We start from the raw sequence: 17,259 nt of genomic DNA on the forward strand, positions 1-17,259 counted from the left end.
CACAAGTTTTTTTCTTAGGTCTCTGCTTCCTAAACTGCCCTGTGGTTGTACATGCTATGAAAATGTGTCAGTGCCAGGTGTACATGAGAAAATGGGTGAATGTAATGGCATTCACTAATTGCTAGTTTCTAGCTAATTATATACTACAAAATCCTGTCTTTCCCTTGTTTTAAGCTCAGCATATGCACTGAAAAAGCTATCCATTGCTTAGCAACGCCAGATTCTACCTTTTAAGGGTAATGATTTTTGTGTTACTAGATCTTCAGAGAGCTGTGCTTCTCTTTTCGGTTAAAGTGAACTTTTAGTCAGTCTTTAAAAGCCCACGCCTTCACTTGCAAAGCATAGCAACAGGTATCGTTGTCCTTGCATTGTTTTAGGAAGTTAATCTCTGATGTGATTGTTACTTTTGCAAAATGTGAACAGGTCTTTTTTTTTTTTTCAGTTTTTGAAAATTGATCTTCTGGCTCTATTAGCATTAGTTGTTCGGTGATGAGGATGGGACCAGTGATGAATGGGCTCTCTATGCATGTGTTTCACCCATAGGGTTTCATGGAGGTGAATATTTTGCAAATGTTAATACAGTGAGAGGAAAAATACTTCAAAATGCTTCAAAGTTATTTGGGATTAATCTCAGCAACATCTGATACAATAAGACCTTGGTCTTCTTTGTATTTACTAGTAAGGTCAAAGGTGTTAATAATTTCTTTACCCTAAGTTGTGGCTGACTTCACTGAGTCATTAGAAGGATGTAGTGGAAGAGAAAAGCCAGTGCATTAAGGTTAGGTAGGGAATTCTTCTGTTGAAGCGCTGATTCCTGTGTGGCTATTCTGACTCGTACTGCTGGTGTTGTGGTGGTGGAATGGGAGCTTGTTTGTGCAAGAGAGCTTGTGCTTCTGCATTAACACTCCTTACCTGTACAGTCCTTTATAAGAATATCTCAAACCAAGGCTGTTTTGTAAAAGTAGAAACATACTGACACAGCTGCATGGAAAACCTTGGAAACAGTTGTTGCAGGCAGGAGCCTGGTAATAGGGATCGATGGGTATTGCGCTCTCATCAGCTAGAGAACCGCAGGGTGACCAGGCAGGCAGTGTGTGCAAAATATAGAGATGGCAAAATACTGTGGCTTCGTTGCCAGCTCTGTGTGTGGTTGTGGGCAGCCTGGGTTCCTGCCTTTTGGGAGCGGGGTGCACACAGCTATGATGGGGGGGGGCATGAAGATGCAATTTTGTTACTGGGCACTGCTGCAGTGATGTTCTGTCATTTTCAGGAAACATTTCAGTGCTTTGGTCTGGAGCCCCTTTCCTCACGTGCCTGTGAAAATGCCAAGTGATGTCTGAGTAGTGTCTGGTCATTGGTTTCTTTTCATCTCTCCTGTCTTGTTCTTCACTTTCTGTGTTGTTAAGCTCATTCATGATGTCTTGCATCTCGTGACCACCTTTTCCTTTCAATGCAGGGAATAACAATCAAACCAACATATGTTTTAACTGGAGTTTTCTGCCCCAGAAGGCAGCCTGGCACATTCCTAATGATGAGTGGGCAGTCTGGGTACTTGGTAGAACTAGATATCAACTCTTCTGATTATACTTTTCCTTGTACCCTTTTTTTGTGTGGTGACATACATGGCTGACAAAATGTGATGTTCCATGTGATGTTCATAGATTTGCATGGTGCTCTGTGCACTTTTCAGAAAGAACAAAAGCTGCACATTAGTGATGGTAAGACCCGGGGGTTCATTGGAGTTTTATGGTTGTTCCCTGTGCTTCTGGCTCTTCCTCTATCACACTTCAAAGCCAGCTTGCTAAACACAAGGAAAAAAACTGAACGAGACTTGAGTTGAACACATCTCGATGCTGCTTTAAAACGCAAGCATGTTTTGAAGTGTCTAAATCTAGTAAATGCGCAGCATTGTCTGCAGCAGTCTTCCAAAGAGATTTCTCACAGAGGCTTTACAGGTATTAATGATGGAATATCTTACAATCTCAGTTCAAGAGCTTAAGCTTTTAAGAAATGCTCCAGCCCCACTGACATTGTAAAGGTTAGCTATAAATGTTTGTTCTTTTGTTTAGTGGCAGTATTTGAACCTGTCCTGCTAAGCAGGGAGAGTGCTCTGTGCCTCAGGGCACTCAGACTCTTGGGTTGATGCTTACTGCTGTGCCAGCAGATGTTTACATCCAATATTAAGCAGGGGAGTTTTCCTTCTCTTGGAACTCATTACATTCGCTTCACAGATCCATTTCCCTGTTTTCTTCACCTTAGTTTGCTCGGAGTTAGGGATGCAAATGAACACTGCCAGGAAGAAAATGTTTGGGCTACTGAATTATGCCCTTTGCCAGTTTCCATTCTGATTTCTTGTATGGTGAACACATGTATGATCTATAAATAGTTTTTCTCCACATCAAATTAATTCTAAACTTTTACAGAAGGAAATCAGGAATAGAAGCCTCTATTTCCCCACATCTGTCAACATTGCCTCACAGGAAAATAAGCAGAGCTGTAAGGGGTCAGGGCTTCTAAAAGGCCTTTTATTATTGCTTCAAAGCAGATATATTTGATAAATATACCTTATGTCATTCTGTTGTGCATTTCTGTGGAAACAGGAATGGAGTGGGATGCTTTTAGCAATCTCATCATCTAGTAACCGTAAATGTTTGACTCACACTTTTCTACCTCAAGCAAGCCTTGTTCTAACACCTACTGAAGCCAATGCTTTGCATTGATTTTCATGAATACGGGATCAGGACAATGTTAAAAAATTATAGAAATTCTTTCTATCCCAGGGAGAAATCCTTGCTGCCTTAAAGTATTAGCTAAAATAAGAGGACTGGCAAAACATTTGTAACAATGTATTTTCAATTAAATTTATTCTCCATGAACCAATTAAATTATTCTTAAATTAACCCATGGTGTGCAATTTGAGAACAACTGTCTCAAATTTCACATGAACTTATTTGTTACTAAGGTGGCTCCATTTTGTATCATACATCCACTTTGCTAATTAGACTTTCAAATAGGGTTGGTTGTTTATGACCAGTCATGTTAGTGCTTCTGGTTATGTGATTGGCAGAATGTAACCTGGTGCCTGGAAGAACAAGCAGGAGCGGACTGTGGGCATGAGGTGTTCACCTGGTGCATTGACAACCACTTCTATAGGCACCAGGGCAGGTTTTGCCTCATCTCACAATTATGGCGTTGTGTACTGTTGCTAAATCAGAAAAAGCAGGTGATGGGAGAGACAGGGAAAGGTTGATTTCTTCTGTGCTGGATCCTGTGATTTCCCTCACCTCCACTGATGAGTGGTAAGAACAGGACCACTGGACTTGAGACATGGCCTCCAAAAATCTCTGATGAAAATGGCAAGCTAAGATTACCTTAAAGCTATTAAATTGGGTGGCATGTGATAAACAGGGTCTTGGAATGAGTTGGAAACTGGGGAGGTAAAAGGAACAATATAATCTTTGTCAGCGTTGTGTGACATAGTGAGATTATGGGGATGTACAAGTGGGAAGTGTCTGGACCACTTCAGAGTCTGTGTTCCTCTTGGTGCTTCCTCTCTGTACCCGTGCGTCCTGGCCAGCTGTACCTACTCCTGGTGCTGGTGATTTATGACACAGCAACACTTCTCACAGTGAAGCCTGTGACAGGGCTTTGCAGAGAAGCCAAGTGACATCTCCTGTGCAGCCTCCTGCCCCCTGGGGCTGTGCTGAAGACGCTGCTCTACTTTGAGATGGGCCATATCGTGTCATGGCCCAGTGCCTGTGTGCCATGGGATGGCACATGCCAATGTGGCAGGTTTCAGTGGGCGGTCTGGTAAAGGTAGACTGTTCATAGCCAGAGACATAAGCCAACCCAGGCATGCAGAGTGTGAATGCCTGATGGATCTATAAGCAGCAACACTGCTGCATCTGAACTGGGGAAAGATATTACTGAACAGGTTTGCTGCTTTTACTGTGTTGTCACTTCTACTATTGGTCATGCTTTTCTTGCTCCTAATTGCCCATTCTCATTTAAAGATGTATTGAAACAACTTTTCTTATGTGACTAGAGGATCTTTAAATTTGTAGCAGAACAGAAGGAGAAGCTGGTTATACTGACAAAATTGGAATTTTGCCAATATCGCCAGTTACAGGACACTGACCTGTGATAACACAAGTGTGGGACAAATGTGTTTCTTGCTGAGGTCTGAAAGTTCCCAGTCAAGCAGTGTGCACATGGTGAAGCTGGGTGAGAATAGGTTCAGACAGAGGCAGACTGCTGCCCAGCTGCATGCTCCTCCCGTTCTTCCTGTGAAGATTTCAAAAAGTAGAGAAGTCCCAGACATTGAACTTTGCAGTTGAAAGCAAAAAACAGCCCTGAAAGGTCTGAAAGTCAACTGTGACAACAGATTAATCCATCTCCAGGGTATATTTTTCTGATCCCGTCTCCTTTTGCTCCTCTGAGAGCATCAGTACAGCCCTGCCTAAAGAGTAGTAGCAAATAGAGAACCGTTTGGGAGTAGCCACAAGATGGCACGGCTTCTGGGTAGTAACCTTTGAAAATACCTCAACCTCCTAATTACTGCTGTTTCTGTTATATTGACATGCTGAATGTTGGTCTGTGCATGTGGGGTGAATGAATGATGAATTTCTAACTGATGAGTTTCTCCTGCTATCATCACCTGTTTATGATCTGATGTCTTGAAGTTCCCACTGCAACAGAACATAGATTTTTGTATTTTAGCCAAAAGCCGGAAAGCTCTCAGCTGAAAACCAAAAATCTATATACTGTAAGCAAGTGACCGTTTTCCTCTTTTCTCACTCCTGCCCAACTCGTGTCAGACTTTTCCAGCTCTTTGATGTAATCTCACTTCATCTGTGTTTTGCCTGGGACTGTGCTGATTCCTCCTCCTCCTCCCACTGTCTATAAGCCTGTACAAATTAGTAACCTGCACCTCTCATATTGCAAAAGAGAGCAAAGGGACCTTCCCCCCACTCCCAGCCTGTAGGTTCCTCGTTATAGGAAAATCCCCAGCAGAGGAAAAGCAAAATCTTCTGGTGTCAGCACCCTTCATGCATCAAGAAGGGCAAACTCAGGAGAGGATCTGATCAGTGCGTGTTGTTTTCTGTCCTGTTCCATTGACTGTTACTACATGGTGAACTTTAGAGTTGCTTTGACATCCCTGGGACTGGGGCCAAAGTGGAATAAATCAGAAAACACTGGAGCCATGCATAATGGGCTCCTTGTCAAACCAGTTTATGCTAAACTCAGCAGAACCTGAGCATGCCAGGGAACTGGGGGCTAAATGGGAAGGAAATTGCCAGCACAGATGTTTAAAGCCCCCTCTCTTTGTGTAACTCAGACCATAAAGAATAGTAGAACGCACATCATCCAAGTGCATCTCACTCTTGAGTGATGCTGGACCTGAGAAATATTGGTGATAGAGGGATAGTGTAAGTTGTAATTGCTCCATTTTTATTTGAATAAACCCTATTGATCCAGGGAAAAGCATACCCCAGACCTCAAGAGGAAAGACAGAGTTGGCTGTAAATAATTCAGAAGATTCAACACTTTCTTCTTCTCTTTCACGTAATGGGACAAAATTCATTTTTGATCTGCCTCCAATAGCTTGAAGAGAATTAAACCATTACTGTCATATATTATTTGTGTGTCTGGCACAGTACAAAGCAGACCAGGAATGAGTGTAGTCCATCATATTTCTGGACATAAATTCAAGTCCCTGAAGTTAAGCACTGGCTGTGGTATCACATACAGAATAATGTCTTGAGAATCCTGAGAAATAACCTTGTTATGTGCTTAGGGCTTAATCTTAAAGGACCTGAGCTTGCATTCATGGGCTGTAGTTGAAAATTACTGTGATGGTCCCCTGAGAATGCAAAAGAGATTTTCTGGAGCGATTTTTATCAACAGAGGATTTCTTAATTATTTCTTCGTTTACCAAGACACTGCAGCAGGTCAGCTTATACTGAGGTTTGTTGGTCAAAGGGTATTGCTGGCTGTTTTCTCCTTCCACCTCTTCTGCCCTCTCAAGAATATGGGCAATGTAGTAGTTCTTGATATTATGAAAGAGCACGTTTGCCTTTGATAAAAGACTTGCTGCAGTCTGCAAATCTGATACAATCTAGTGCAGTCCTCTGCAGTACACAAAATGCCAGCAGAAACTTCACAGCAAATGCACTACTCTGCACATCCCCATCGCAGGGGGCTGTATTTCATACCTCCTTGAGCAGATGCTATTCAGTGCAGGAGCCTGAGTTTCTTCAGCTTAACAGGTAAATAGACAATGTGTATAATGGATTTATGATTTTTTTCCTATGCCCAGATTGTTGATGAATGTACCAAATAACTGCCCACCAGTTTCCAGTATTAAATGTCACTCCACAGTGATCATCTCTAGCCAAAGGCCTTGGCATGCAAACAAGATTATTTCTTACAGAGACAAATCTCTGTGTGCCCATTTGAAAGTTTCTTTAGATTTATATATTTGGCAGTTCTGAATGTTCACAAAAAATTAGTAGCACCATGTAGACAAAATTAACCACACGCATATGCTTTTCAGCACATTAACAATGTTATCCTGGGTTTTTGTTTCTACAGCCAAAACACCCCAATCCTGACTGGCGCTACTCTGCATCCCTAAGGGCAGGAATGCAAAGGTACGTATGGTGTTTCCCCACGGGAAGGAGAATTGTCTCTGTCCTGTGTGGAAAGGAAAGGACAAAGCTGCCTGGCTCCTGATGCCTTAGGATGATGATATTTGTACGCTGAGATGGAAAGCACCGGAGTTCTGCTGCTGTCCCTTCCAATCTCCAAGTGTTACAGATTCAGTCTGACTGCATCTTATGCTATTATATAATATTATTGTACTACCATAGATCTGTGCTTTTTTGTGTTTACCTCCTGCCTTTGTATGCATTGACTGTCGAGGCATAATTGCTCCAATTATTGGATTATTTAACTGTGATGATACACTTTGTTTTTACTTTAAAACTCCCTGTAATCATCTATGCTGATATGTTTCAACAGACTGTCTGCAGCATTCATACGTTTTCCACCTTATTGTCTCTCATTACCATATAGTATGCTGCTTCTCTGTAGTTGGTTTATTAACCATGTGGTGCAGTCAAGATGATTAACACAGTTTAAGGGACGTTTTGAAGATATGAGTTGGATTTTCTAAGAGGGAAAAGAGAGGCTGTGTCCAAATCTCTTTAGACGTCTTTGAAAGTCCACTGCCTAACATCACAAGCAGTCTCTGCTATAATTTGCTACTGGAAAAACACAATCATAATAAAGTTGGTTTTATAGAGCCTAAATAAGTTAATATCTTTGCTCTCTCTGAGCAGATTAGAAAATTGGGTTTATATCCAGGTGTATTCTGACACGATTAATGGGACTACCTTACGAGTTTAGATGCAATTCTGAAGCACAGTGTACCTGTCCAGCTGACTTTGGGCTGCTCTGTGGAAAGGAACCAAAACCTCAGAGATCAGAAGGAAAAGAAGAGAAAGCTTGATTCTGGGCTCTGTTGGGCAAACTGGTTTCATTCTTTTATGTTCCTACTATTAGTTTTCTTTAAATCCCTGACTGCTTACTGCAAAATGAGTGAACAGTCTGGGGAGCAGGATGCTGAAGTAGGAATTCTCCTGCCTACCTGAGCATCTGATCTACTGGTCCTCAGAGTCAGGCGTGCTCTTGTGTGTTCCCAATGGCATCCTTACCTGCAATCTCAGGTTCTGAGCCTGTGTGACCTGCCCAGCTGACGGTTTTCATAAAATGCTACTTTTTAATAAAACTTGTAGAAATTTAGTATCTGTAGGAACCTTGATGTCTGTCACATTTGATTGAAACTGCCCATAAAGTTCAACTGGGAGTGTGGGAGGGAACTGAGAAGCAGGTGAGTGGAGAGCGGGGACACAGTCACAGAACCCTGTTTCTCTAAGGAACTGCCCACAAATACATGTCTAGTTTTGCATTAAAAGTAACAGTCTTTTCTTTTCCTTCCATTTGGGGTGCTGGCCAATAGCAAAATTGGAGCTTTCAAGGCCAAGTGCTCACGATGTGACACTGTAAAATTGGCTGTGTTAGTTTCTGCATTTCAGAAAATGTATTTCTCTTTCTGAATTGCCCTTGAGAGGCATATAGTAACCTAGGAAAGTGGGATCTGTTAAAGCAGCATAATGACAGAGCTCAGAACTAACTCCAACAACCTTGTATTATTTGCTTTAATGCTAATACATTGTAACAGCACAGAAGGTACGTAACTCCCTGGTTAGTGCCTTCCAGTCAATGAAAGCAAAGTGTCCTGCAGGTATGTTTGGTTTATAAATTACACCACCACTGTGTTTTAGTAAATATTCAAATATAACTTTTTTTTTTTTTTTGAGTAAAAATAGCTAATTCTCCAGTGCTCCAGCAGAATTTGTTAGCATCATGCAGTACTATAGCAGGAATTGCACGGCAACAAACAGTTATGACCTTTGAAGAGTAGCAAGAAAGCAAAATATTCTAAAGCCCAGGGATGAGTCGAACTGTATAATCTAACTGTGATATGTGCTCGTTCAGTGCTGTTCATATGGAGGAGGCAGGAGTCCTACGTGGAGGACCAGGAGGGCCGGATCAGCAGTGGCCAACAGTCTCCAGTGCTACTCCAGGTAAGAGCGTGAAAATCCGGAATATATGTGAGGAACTAATGTTGACTGAAGTAGACTTCCTAATGCTTCCATCTTAGTTTTTCTTCTGCTTTGTGTTTCTGAGTAAAGCTCTTGTCTGTGGAATCTAGATAGAGTAGAATAATAAAGCATAAAATGCATATTTTGCTTTACGTGGTCTCAGATGAGCACTGGAGATAAGAGTCCTTGATCCCAGCTTTCATCCTGCCTTGAGAGGTTATTGGTTTGTGTAATGAGAGAACGTCAGTTCTGATGTGTGTATTCAGATTCAAAATGCTTGGGCCTAGGTTTGATTTTCCCTCCATTTCTAAGGAACAGTAAAATTGGGGTAGGAGCTTATCAATTCTCCCTTTCTTATTTTTGCAAACCCTGTGAGTCTCTTTGAATGTCTCTTCTCATCATCTGTGGTGAAATCAGACTTTTTTTTTTTGCTGTTTTCATTCAGTAGAACACCATTATGGAAACTAAACTATTATTTGCTCGTCAAAAGAAATGACCCAAAATACATTTTAGAATGTAGCTTCATTTACTCAGTCACTGACTGATGGCTCCGCAGCAGTCATTAAGAATTGGTGAAAGGTCCTATTTGAATTAAGAAAAGAAAATCACCTGTATCTTTTGCAGTGCAGGCAATAAAATATTCTCGCTTTTTGTGTTGGAGCAGGAGTAATACAGGGAGGTAGCAGACAGCCGGTCACTGGTGCGATGAGTAGTTTCAGTCATGTCCAAACTAAACCAAACTTAGTGGGTGCCCTGTGTAGGGTTGTGAGCCCTGTATGCAAGATATATATGCAAGAACTGTGAGTCCTCCAGAAATTCAAATAAGGAGTGAGACTCATATCAGAGACAGATTAAAAGCCAAGAAGTGAAGTTTCCAGCAGAAAAGATTGGAGAGTTGCTTTATTTAATCCCTTTTTGGTGCAAAACTTTCTCTTGGCTTAAATGGGAATCTTACCTGATAAAGGACGGAGGAGAAACTTTAGGGTTTGCAGTCACAGTTACAACACATCCATGAATTAATGGTGCCCAGCAAAACCTGCACGGGTGTTGCAGAAGGGTTGTCTGCAGGAAGAGGTTAGGAAATCAATATAATATATAATGGACCCCTAGGTTACAGTTACCTGGGGTTTGTGTGCTCTTCCTTCTGTTGCAGGCTTTGCAGGCAGGTACAGCTTGTTCATGTTGTGAAGGGCACGTAACTGTTGAGTTTGCATTTGAAAATGTCACCACGAGTGCACTCTAACCTTTATAAGGGGTTCCCTCAGGCTTTCAGCTGCAGTAATCACCCTTGACAGAACACTTGGTGTATTACCTTATGCCAAGTTCAGTAGGGATGCAAATGTTCATCCAGACATTTGCTTGCTGGCAATGCAGATTTCTGAGTGCCTGAATGTAAATGCAAAGGTAGGATGGTCCTGTCTTCTGAGGAGGTCCATTGGCATTTGGGTCTCAGAGCCCTGTTCGACTATCTGGACTCCTCCCTGCTATTCTTGTTGAGATTTATCATTTTAGACTCACTTTGGGAACCTGAACATAGAACCATCAGCCCTTGGACTGAGCATTGTAGACCATAGTTTCTCTGTGGTTTTTAATTCTAGGTAATGTATCCAAACAGGTTATAAGAAATACCTTCAGCAGCAGGGAACTTTTCTGCCACACAGGAAAATGTGACTAGTTAAAATTGTGTTATGGAATATCCATACTGCCTTTAAATTCAATTTTCATGAATCAGGTTCCTTGTAAATCAATATTTTTTTCCTGCACAGCGAAGACTCATTTGTTTTCTCTTTGTCTGCTCCCAAGGGAATAGTGACCCTGACATAATATTAATCAGCCCTTTTTTTCACGGGTTTCAGGCAATATTCTTCTCCACTCTTTGTAAGCAAAAGCTATAGATATCCCTGGTGCTTAATGGCAAACAGGTGATTCACACGGAAATCTCAGGATTTATGACTGTGTTAATCCTCATAGCATCACCATGCATCACATTTTCAGCAGTTTACTACCACTGTTGTGGAATCCTATCTGTGGTTTCCCACAAATATCTCCTTCCGTGCTGCTTTCTTTTTCTAGCTTAGATTCAAGACCTATAATATTTTTCAGGTTAACATACACAGCTGATACTTTTCAGAAGAGATTCATCTCATTATGGCCAATTGTAGTCAATTCAGTCATCAAATGCATTTGCTCCAAACATATCATTTGCATAGGAATGGGGGGCACTTGTGTCCAAATAAACTCCTAGATAAGCTATTTGTTATCTCTGTTATTATCAGCATATTGTGGCAGCTGCAGGTCTCAACTTCTGATGACTCGAAATCGCCTTCAAGCCTGTTCTGTGCACACAGTCTCTGTGAAGTCGTTTTAGTCAAATGATTAATCCCAATTAGTTGGTCACTAAACCATTCAATTAATTTAACGATCCACAAAAGTCACAGATGAGATGCCTCATGGAGACAGATTCAGAGAGTTAATAAATGAGAGCACTCAAAGATGATGTCACAGGAGCACTTTAAGAAGGATGAACAAGTGTTAAATCAGTAAATCCTTAATTCCTAATGCACAGCTGTACTCGAACGTCACATGGTGTTTCAGCAAATGTGTGTTGCCCAAGAAAACCCAGTCCTCATTTGACTGGCAACACTCCAATTGACTTTATTTTCACCCATGCAGGGGACAGTGAATCTTGATCTGGTATTTTTTAATAGTCTTTGCATTTTCTTGTGCACCAGTCTAATAGTTTGTAGTCAGGATATTTCCAAGTGGTGTGGGACAGGAAGTCTCAAACCATCCTAGGTAGAGAATAGAATTGGGTTTAGCTCTCTGGGTCATCTTGTGTGTGCCCCATATGTTATATTGTGAGTCCAGGAAATGCAGCCAGATTTCTGGTTACTGTTCTGTGTCCTTTAACAGATTTAGCAATTATATTAGACTTTCTATAGGTGACCACTAATCTGACTGAACTTTATTTTCTGGATGCCTAACTCACAAATGGAGCTTGATTTGCAGAAATGGTGGGAGATGATAATAGAAACCAAGATGAGCAGGGGCTTTGCTCAAAACATACAGAATTGAAGATTTCTGAACAAATCAGACCTATGCATAATTCAGAGTTTAGAATTAGTGGGCATCAGACAAATCTGTGTCTATGTCTCTGTACTTCAGGTTCCAACCTCCAAAACAGAACTAGGAATGGGAGTGCTTCACAAAACAGCCTAAAGATGCATTCCTGGCACATATAAGACTCAGGAGAATGATAAGGTTTTGCGATGAAAAATATCCATGAGAAATTTTAAATCCTCTGTTCAATGCAGGCTTTATATGTGTGCAGTAAACAAGGCACTGGGCCACACACCATATATATATATATATAAATACTTCCATTCTGACAACTCTATAAACAAAAAGGAAAGGGCCGCATTGAAATATCTGCATCTGAAATTTGGAAGCGCGTGGGTGAAGCACTGGCATCTCTGAAGTCCATGGCAAATAGCCCATCGACTTCAAGGCAGCTAGGATTATGAATACGCACAAGGGACTGAATTAAGGTTGCATAGGCAAATGAAATCCTAAAATATGCTAATTTTATGCTTCTGATTTTGCAGTGGTAACACTCTTCTAAGTATGTCTGTCATTTTGGTTTCCTTTTACCAAGTCATTAGCTGGGGAAGAGAAGTGGTAGCCTTGTTTTTCAAAGCACTCTTATGAAAAAAGCAATTATATTGTGTGAGAATCTGCTGACCTCAATATGGGCAGTCCTCCGTGCTTGGCATTCATGGTGCATATGTTTATCCCTTGAACTGGCCAAGGAAACAGCAGTAGTAATACTGGCTGCTATTCCTTAAGAGAAATAAGCAGGAGAGACAGGTTAGCTGTGGGTTTCATAGCTGCTTGAAAAGGCAGGGGACTATTATAACCAAGAAACCCAGAGATCAGCTCTAGGTTTGAAGAGAACTGTATGTGCTATATATGTATATATATAAAATCTTTATACAAAGTTGTATATAGCTCCTTGTTTCCCACTACCCCAAGCGTGACTCTTTTTCAGTGTTTGTCCTCTGAACTTTGTGTATCACAGCTTTCCTCTCTTATCTTTTCCTGCTGTTCCTTACCTCCTGCCTAACTGTGACCTTTTTACACATGCCACGCTAGTTAGGGATATTTCATGTCCATATCTCTCATACTGGCCTAAAAGACTGCAGAGCCTCTTATGTTTTATGCTATTTGCTCTGGAATAGATTTCTGTTGCTCTCGGGGGATGGTTCCTACTGTAATTAGCTGGAATGCAGACGAGGTCCATTGCTGGGGCATGAGCTGTAGAATAAGTGATGAATACTGAAAATGAAATGAGAAGCAACTATACATATGGCAAATAAGCAAAATTATTTGAAAGGCGAAGTCAGTCTTCCTATTAAGCTTTATACTGCTGGTTCGGGGTAGAGTATTGTGAGCGGAAGGACTGTGGGAAAGCTGTGAGGAAAGGGAAAAGGGATGCTGATGTGGATTTTAATGAAAATATCCAAGGATACCTTGATAGGAGAAGGAAACATTGTAATTATCTAGTGTAAGTTGTCATATACACAATTCTGTGTTTCATGGACTGATTTGTTTGTCAAGCAAGTAAATCCTACTTGAATGAGAACATTCCGTCAGAAAGAGATGTTTTCTTCTTTTCTCGTTATGAGATGGGGCATTAGTGTAAGCAGGAGAGATCTGAGCAGAGAAAGGACATGAGAAGAGATACCAGTCAAAATCTTGGAAAAGGAAGGTGAACATAGAAGATCTGGTAGAAGGAAACAACTGAAAAAGGATGCTAGGAGGTCTACAGGATGCAGACAGCATTGGGAATGGCACAGTGTAGACTCTTAAGTGACTGCTGAGCATAGGTCACTGCAAAGAAGATTGGCACACGGAGATTTGGTAATGGATTGTGATGAGGGGGACAGAAAGCCACACTGGAGTTAGTTGTTCTTTTCATGGAATAGTCATTTGATCTGTTTGTCTCTTTGACTCCATTTAATATCAGCACAGAAGGGAATGAATGATTTTTATTTTGTTTTAAGTTTGACTCTCACTGTTGCAACAGACACTGTTGTTGGAACTCAGCAGGATAGCAGTGCAGTCGAATCTCCCAGGGGACCACAATACTGACACAAGGCTCTTGGCTTCTCAAGTATTTCTCTAAAAATCCAGTTTAAAGAGAAAGAGCCCAAGAAAATAACTGAATGCTATAAAATCTGAGGTACAACATATGGCATATGATATAGCTTTACATTGTGGTTGTAAATGGAGAACAATTTCTTCTTAAATGTCAGTGAGTTTCTATTCACCTTCTTCAAACGACCTTCTCTACAGAAAAAGGGGCTAATTAAGTCTTGTCAAGCAGTCACTGCAAAGAATGTGCAGGAGCCAAAAGTGCTGCTGCTTTGAGACTGTTAAAGGTTAATTTACAAATAATGGCACAGAACAGCAGCCTGGCTCAGCTTTAGCAGTTCATTGATTAAAGCTGCAAAAGGTAATAACTAATTTAACAGTCCAGAATACGAAAGTGGGATCTTGGTTTTTTATGGAATGTTGCAGCTGTTTAAAATGGAAGGAGCTAGAAAATGCAGCTGTGCACATCTGTATCCTCTATACTTATTTTAGCCAATAACCAATTTTCTATGAAATTTCATAATTCCAACTTTCAAAACCAGGAATACCAACATATCAGAATACCATGTCTAAGAACCATACCTAAGTGGTCTAAGAGCCACTGTGATAATATCTGTAATATTTCAAAAGCAAAAAATAGGGAAAATACAGAACAACCAAGGTCTTCATGTTTCTCCTGAAAATCAGTCTTCAAATGAGTGATATAATAAGTCCCTCAAATGAAGATCATAAGCAGTTTAACGAGTTCCTAAGCCTACACAGTGAAGTGTCATAGCGATTTGGTTCACAGCCTCGTGTAATCATGGCAAAAAATCATCCCCATAAAGCGTGCTAAAATCATTATTTAAAGCTGCAGTATCTCTACCAGCTCAGTAGAATCCGGAGAAGGAAATCACAGCAGCTTTCTCACATAGATGCAGAGCAATGACACTACACTAAAATACAAATAATCTGCAAGGGCTGTATAAGGCTAAATCCCTTTCTTTCATCTCATCTTTTGACCTTGGTCATTGAATTCTTAATTCCGCTGAGTTGCAGAGACCTTCACTATGATGCACCATCCTCAGTTTTGCCCACTATTCCCAGGTTACTCCCTGGATATTTCCTGCTCCTCTGCTTTGCTCTTCTGCTTTCCACTTCTGCTTCCTCCATTTTCATCTCTTCCCTATTTTTTTTCCTCTCTTCCATATTTCTCTTCCAAACTCGTTTATTCTGTTCATCTGATGACTCTGGGCTCTTCCTGCTCATCTGTCCACTGTGCCTCTCCCTTGTGTTGTTATTGCAGGAGTCCTGGAATGCAGATCGCTGCCTCGGCCACATGTCACCTTTTCAATATTTCACACTGAACTAAGTATTTTCCCTGACAAAAGCTTCTCATTTCTGACAGCCTGATGGGGGCTGGAGAGGACTGAGAATTTCAGATGCTGTTCAAGCTGTAGAAAAGCATTTTGAAATCAGAAAGATTTTTCAAAAGAACATATGAAAAAAAAGTGAATATTTTTATGACAGATGCAGCTTGACGTACTGAATATTATTTTTGAAAAGCTGATGACTGTTCTGCCCAGGAACTCCTCTGCTTCAGCACATGCAAACTATAGCTGAACCAGCAGTTTGGGCTTTCAGTATGTGCAGCCAGAACTAGGTGAATGGAGAGGTTAGTTTAGATTTCTGTTCATCTGAATGGGCAAAAAAAGGAGGGGAAGATAGATTATATTATGCAGAAACTGCAGTCATGATTTGGCCACTGTTAAATTTATTTTCTGTTAGTTATTTTCTTCTTAGCTCCAAAAATCCCCATGGCTGACCTGAAGTAGTATTTGTGAGAGTTATCACATGGGGTCCATTATATTTCAGTGTAAATTAGATGACATGGATGAGAGATTTAATAGTGTGTGATACCTTAGTCCTTGAAGACTCAGTGTAGGGGGAAAAAAAAAAGGACTCCTCAGAATCTGAAGAAGGCTAATGCTGGAAATATCAAGGTCGTGTGGTCCGATTGTCTTGATATATGTGACTAATTTCATTTTGACTATGAAAGAGTCTTGGAAGAGTCTTCATATACTGTAAGGAATTGTTGATTCCACCTGCTACAAAGATTTGTGAGAGGAATTAACCTTTCTTTTTAGCCCCAGGCAATGCTGAATGCATTTGTGCATCTTGGCATTTAGTCAAGTCCCTGGGCACGTGCAGCCCTTCCACATAGTTTAGGGCCACGTTTGTCCCTGACTGGTGCCAGTTGTTGAATTTCCCCAAGTGGAGATGACCATGTCCAGCTCTCGATCTCCACATGGGCTGATTTTTCCAATGTAGATTTATTGAAGGTTCAGAAAAACTGCAAAATTTCTGACACCTGGAATAAAATGAGAGTAACAGGAGCAGTTTCTGTGACTGAGTAATACGAACTGTTACCAAACTGTGGATGAAAGCTGCTGCAGTTCAGGACTTTTCCGTTATCAGCCCTTAAAATGACAAAGATTTTACACAAGCAGTTTAGGTGGCTATAATTTCTATATTTAGGTGCTGGGAGAAAGTATAACGACAATAACTCCTTGTCTGCTTAATTCGTCCTTCCCTGCAATAATCTCTTTGCTTCCTCAAAATGGCAGTTACCTAAAAGATGTTTCTTGATAGGTGTTACTAACTCTACTCTTTAAGAACAAAGTAACATCTCTTGAAAAGTGTCAGATGTTTATTAGGATTAACTTTGTTATGTCTGCAATGGTCAGCAGTTTGTTAACTCTTTTGAATCAGACACTAAAAACTCTCAGGTTTCCACCCTGATTAACCTACCACCTAGAAATTAGTTGTACCCCAAATGTTGCATAACTGAGCAAAAAAGGGGACACAACACTTCTTACCAAAAAAGATAGATTTTTCCAGATGGTGTAATTGATTCCTGGATATCTATTAGGAAAATATTTTGTAAATAAAGTCAGATTTTCAAATCTAAGCAACTTTTTCACTTGTCCATTGCTCTATGCATGTGCTGCTTTATGATCTTGGTAAAAAAGCCCAGGGAGTTTGTCCTGAGTACCCACTGGTAATATTCTGTAGCTACACAGAAGACACGGATTTTGATTTTCATCTCTATTATTTTCACAGAGGTTTCAATAAATAAATAGAAGAATCACTCGCAGCTGTGCTACCTCAGGTTGTGATCTTGTCAGAACTTATAAACTAAACAAGTGTTTATCTGGTCAGTACTTCAGGGAATTGATGGTAATCAAATTATTTCCACATGAGCTTACAGCTGCTTTATTTTCTCCCTGTTCTGCCTCTCTTTTGTGTGTGTGTTTTTTTCTTGTTTTCTTTTTTTCCCTCTTTCTCTGCTGCTGTGGTCTGAATTTTATTCTTTTTAGATTTTCCTAAAAGAAAATAAACTCAAGCAGATGTTAAAATAACCGATCATGCTTGCGATCCCAGAGGAATTTCAACC

At 40.6% G+C, this 17,259-nt stretch overlaps 1 protein-coding gene across 10 annotated transcripts in view; it reads left to right on the forward strand.

Annotated features, from left to right (window-relative positions):
* The window catches only part of LOC136107602 (protocadherin alpha-C2-like), a 167,822-nt gene that overhangs the window by 123,818 nt on the left and 26,745 nt on the right, over nt 1–17,259 (forward strand). For all 10 annotated transcript variants that reach the window (XM_071814864.1, XM_071814862.1, XM_071814859.1 and 7 more), the window contains exons 2-3: nt 6,595–6,653; nt 8,563–8,651. In XM_071814864.1, the coding sequence (XP_071670965.1) occupies nt 6,595–6,653; nt 8,563–8,651 (148 nt within the window). The remainder of the gene's footprint in view (nt 1–6,594; nt 6,654–8,562; nt 8,652–17,259) is intronic.

This window comes from Patagioenas fasciata, chromosome 14 (assembly GCF_037038585.1).
Source record: "Patagioenas fasciata isolate bPatFas1 chromosome 14, bPatFas1.hap1, whole genome shotgun sequence".
Taxonomy (NCBI): Eukaryota; Metazoa; Chordata; class Aves; order Columbiformes; family Columbidae; genus Patagioenas; species Patagioenas fasciata.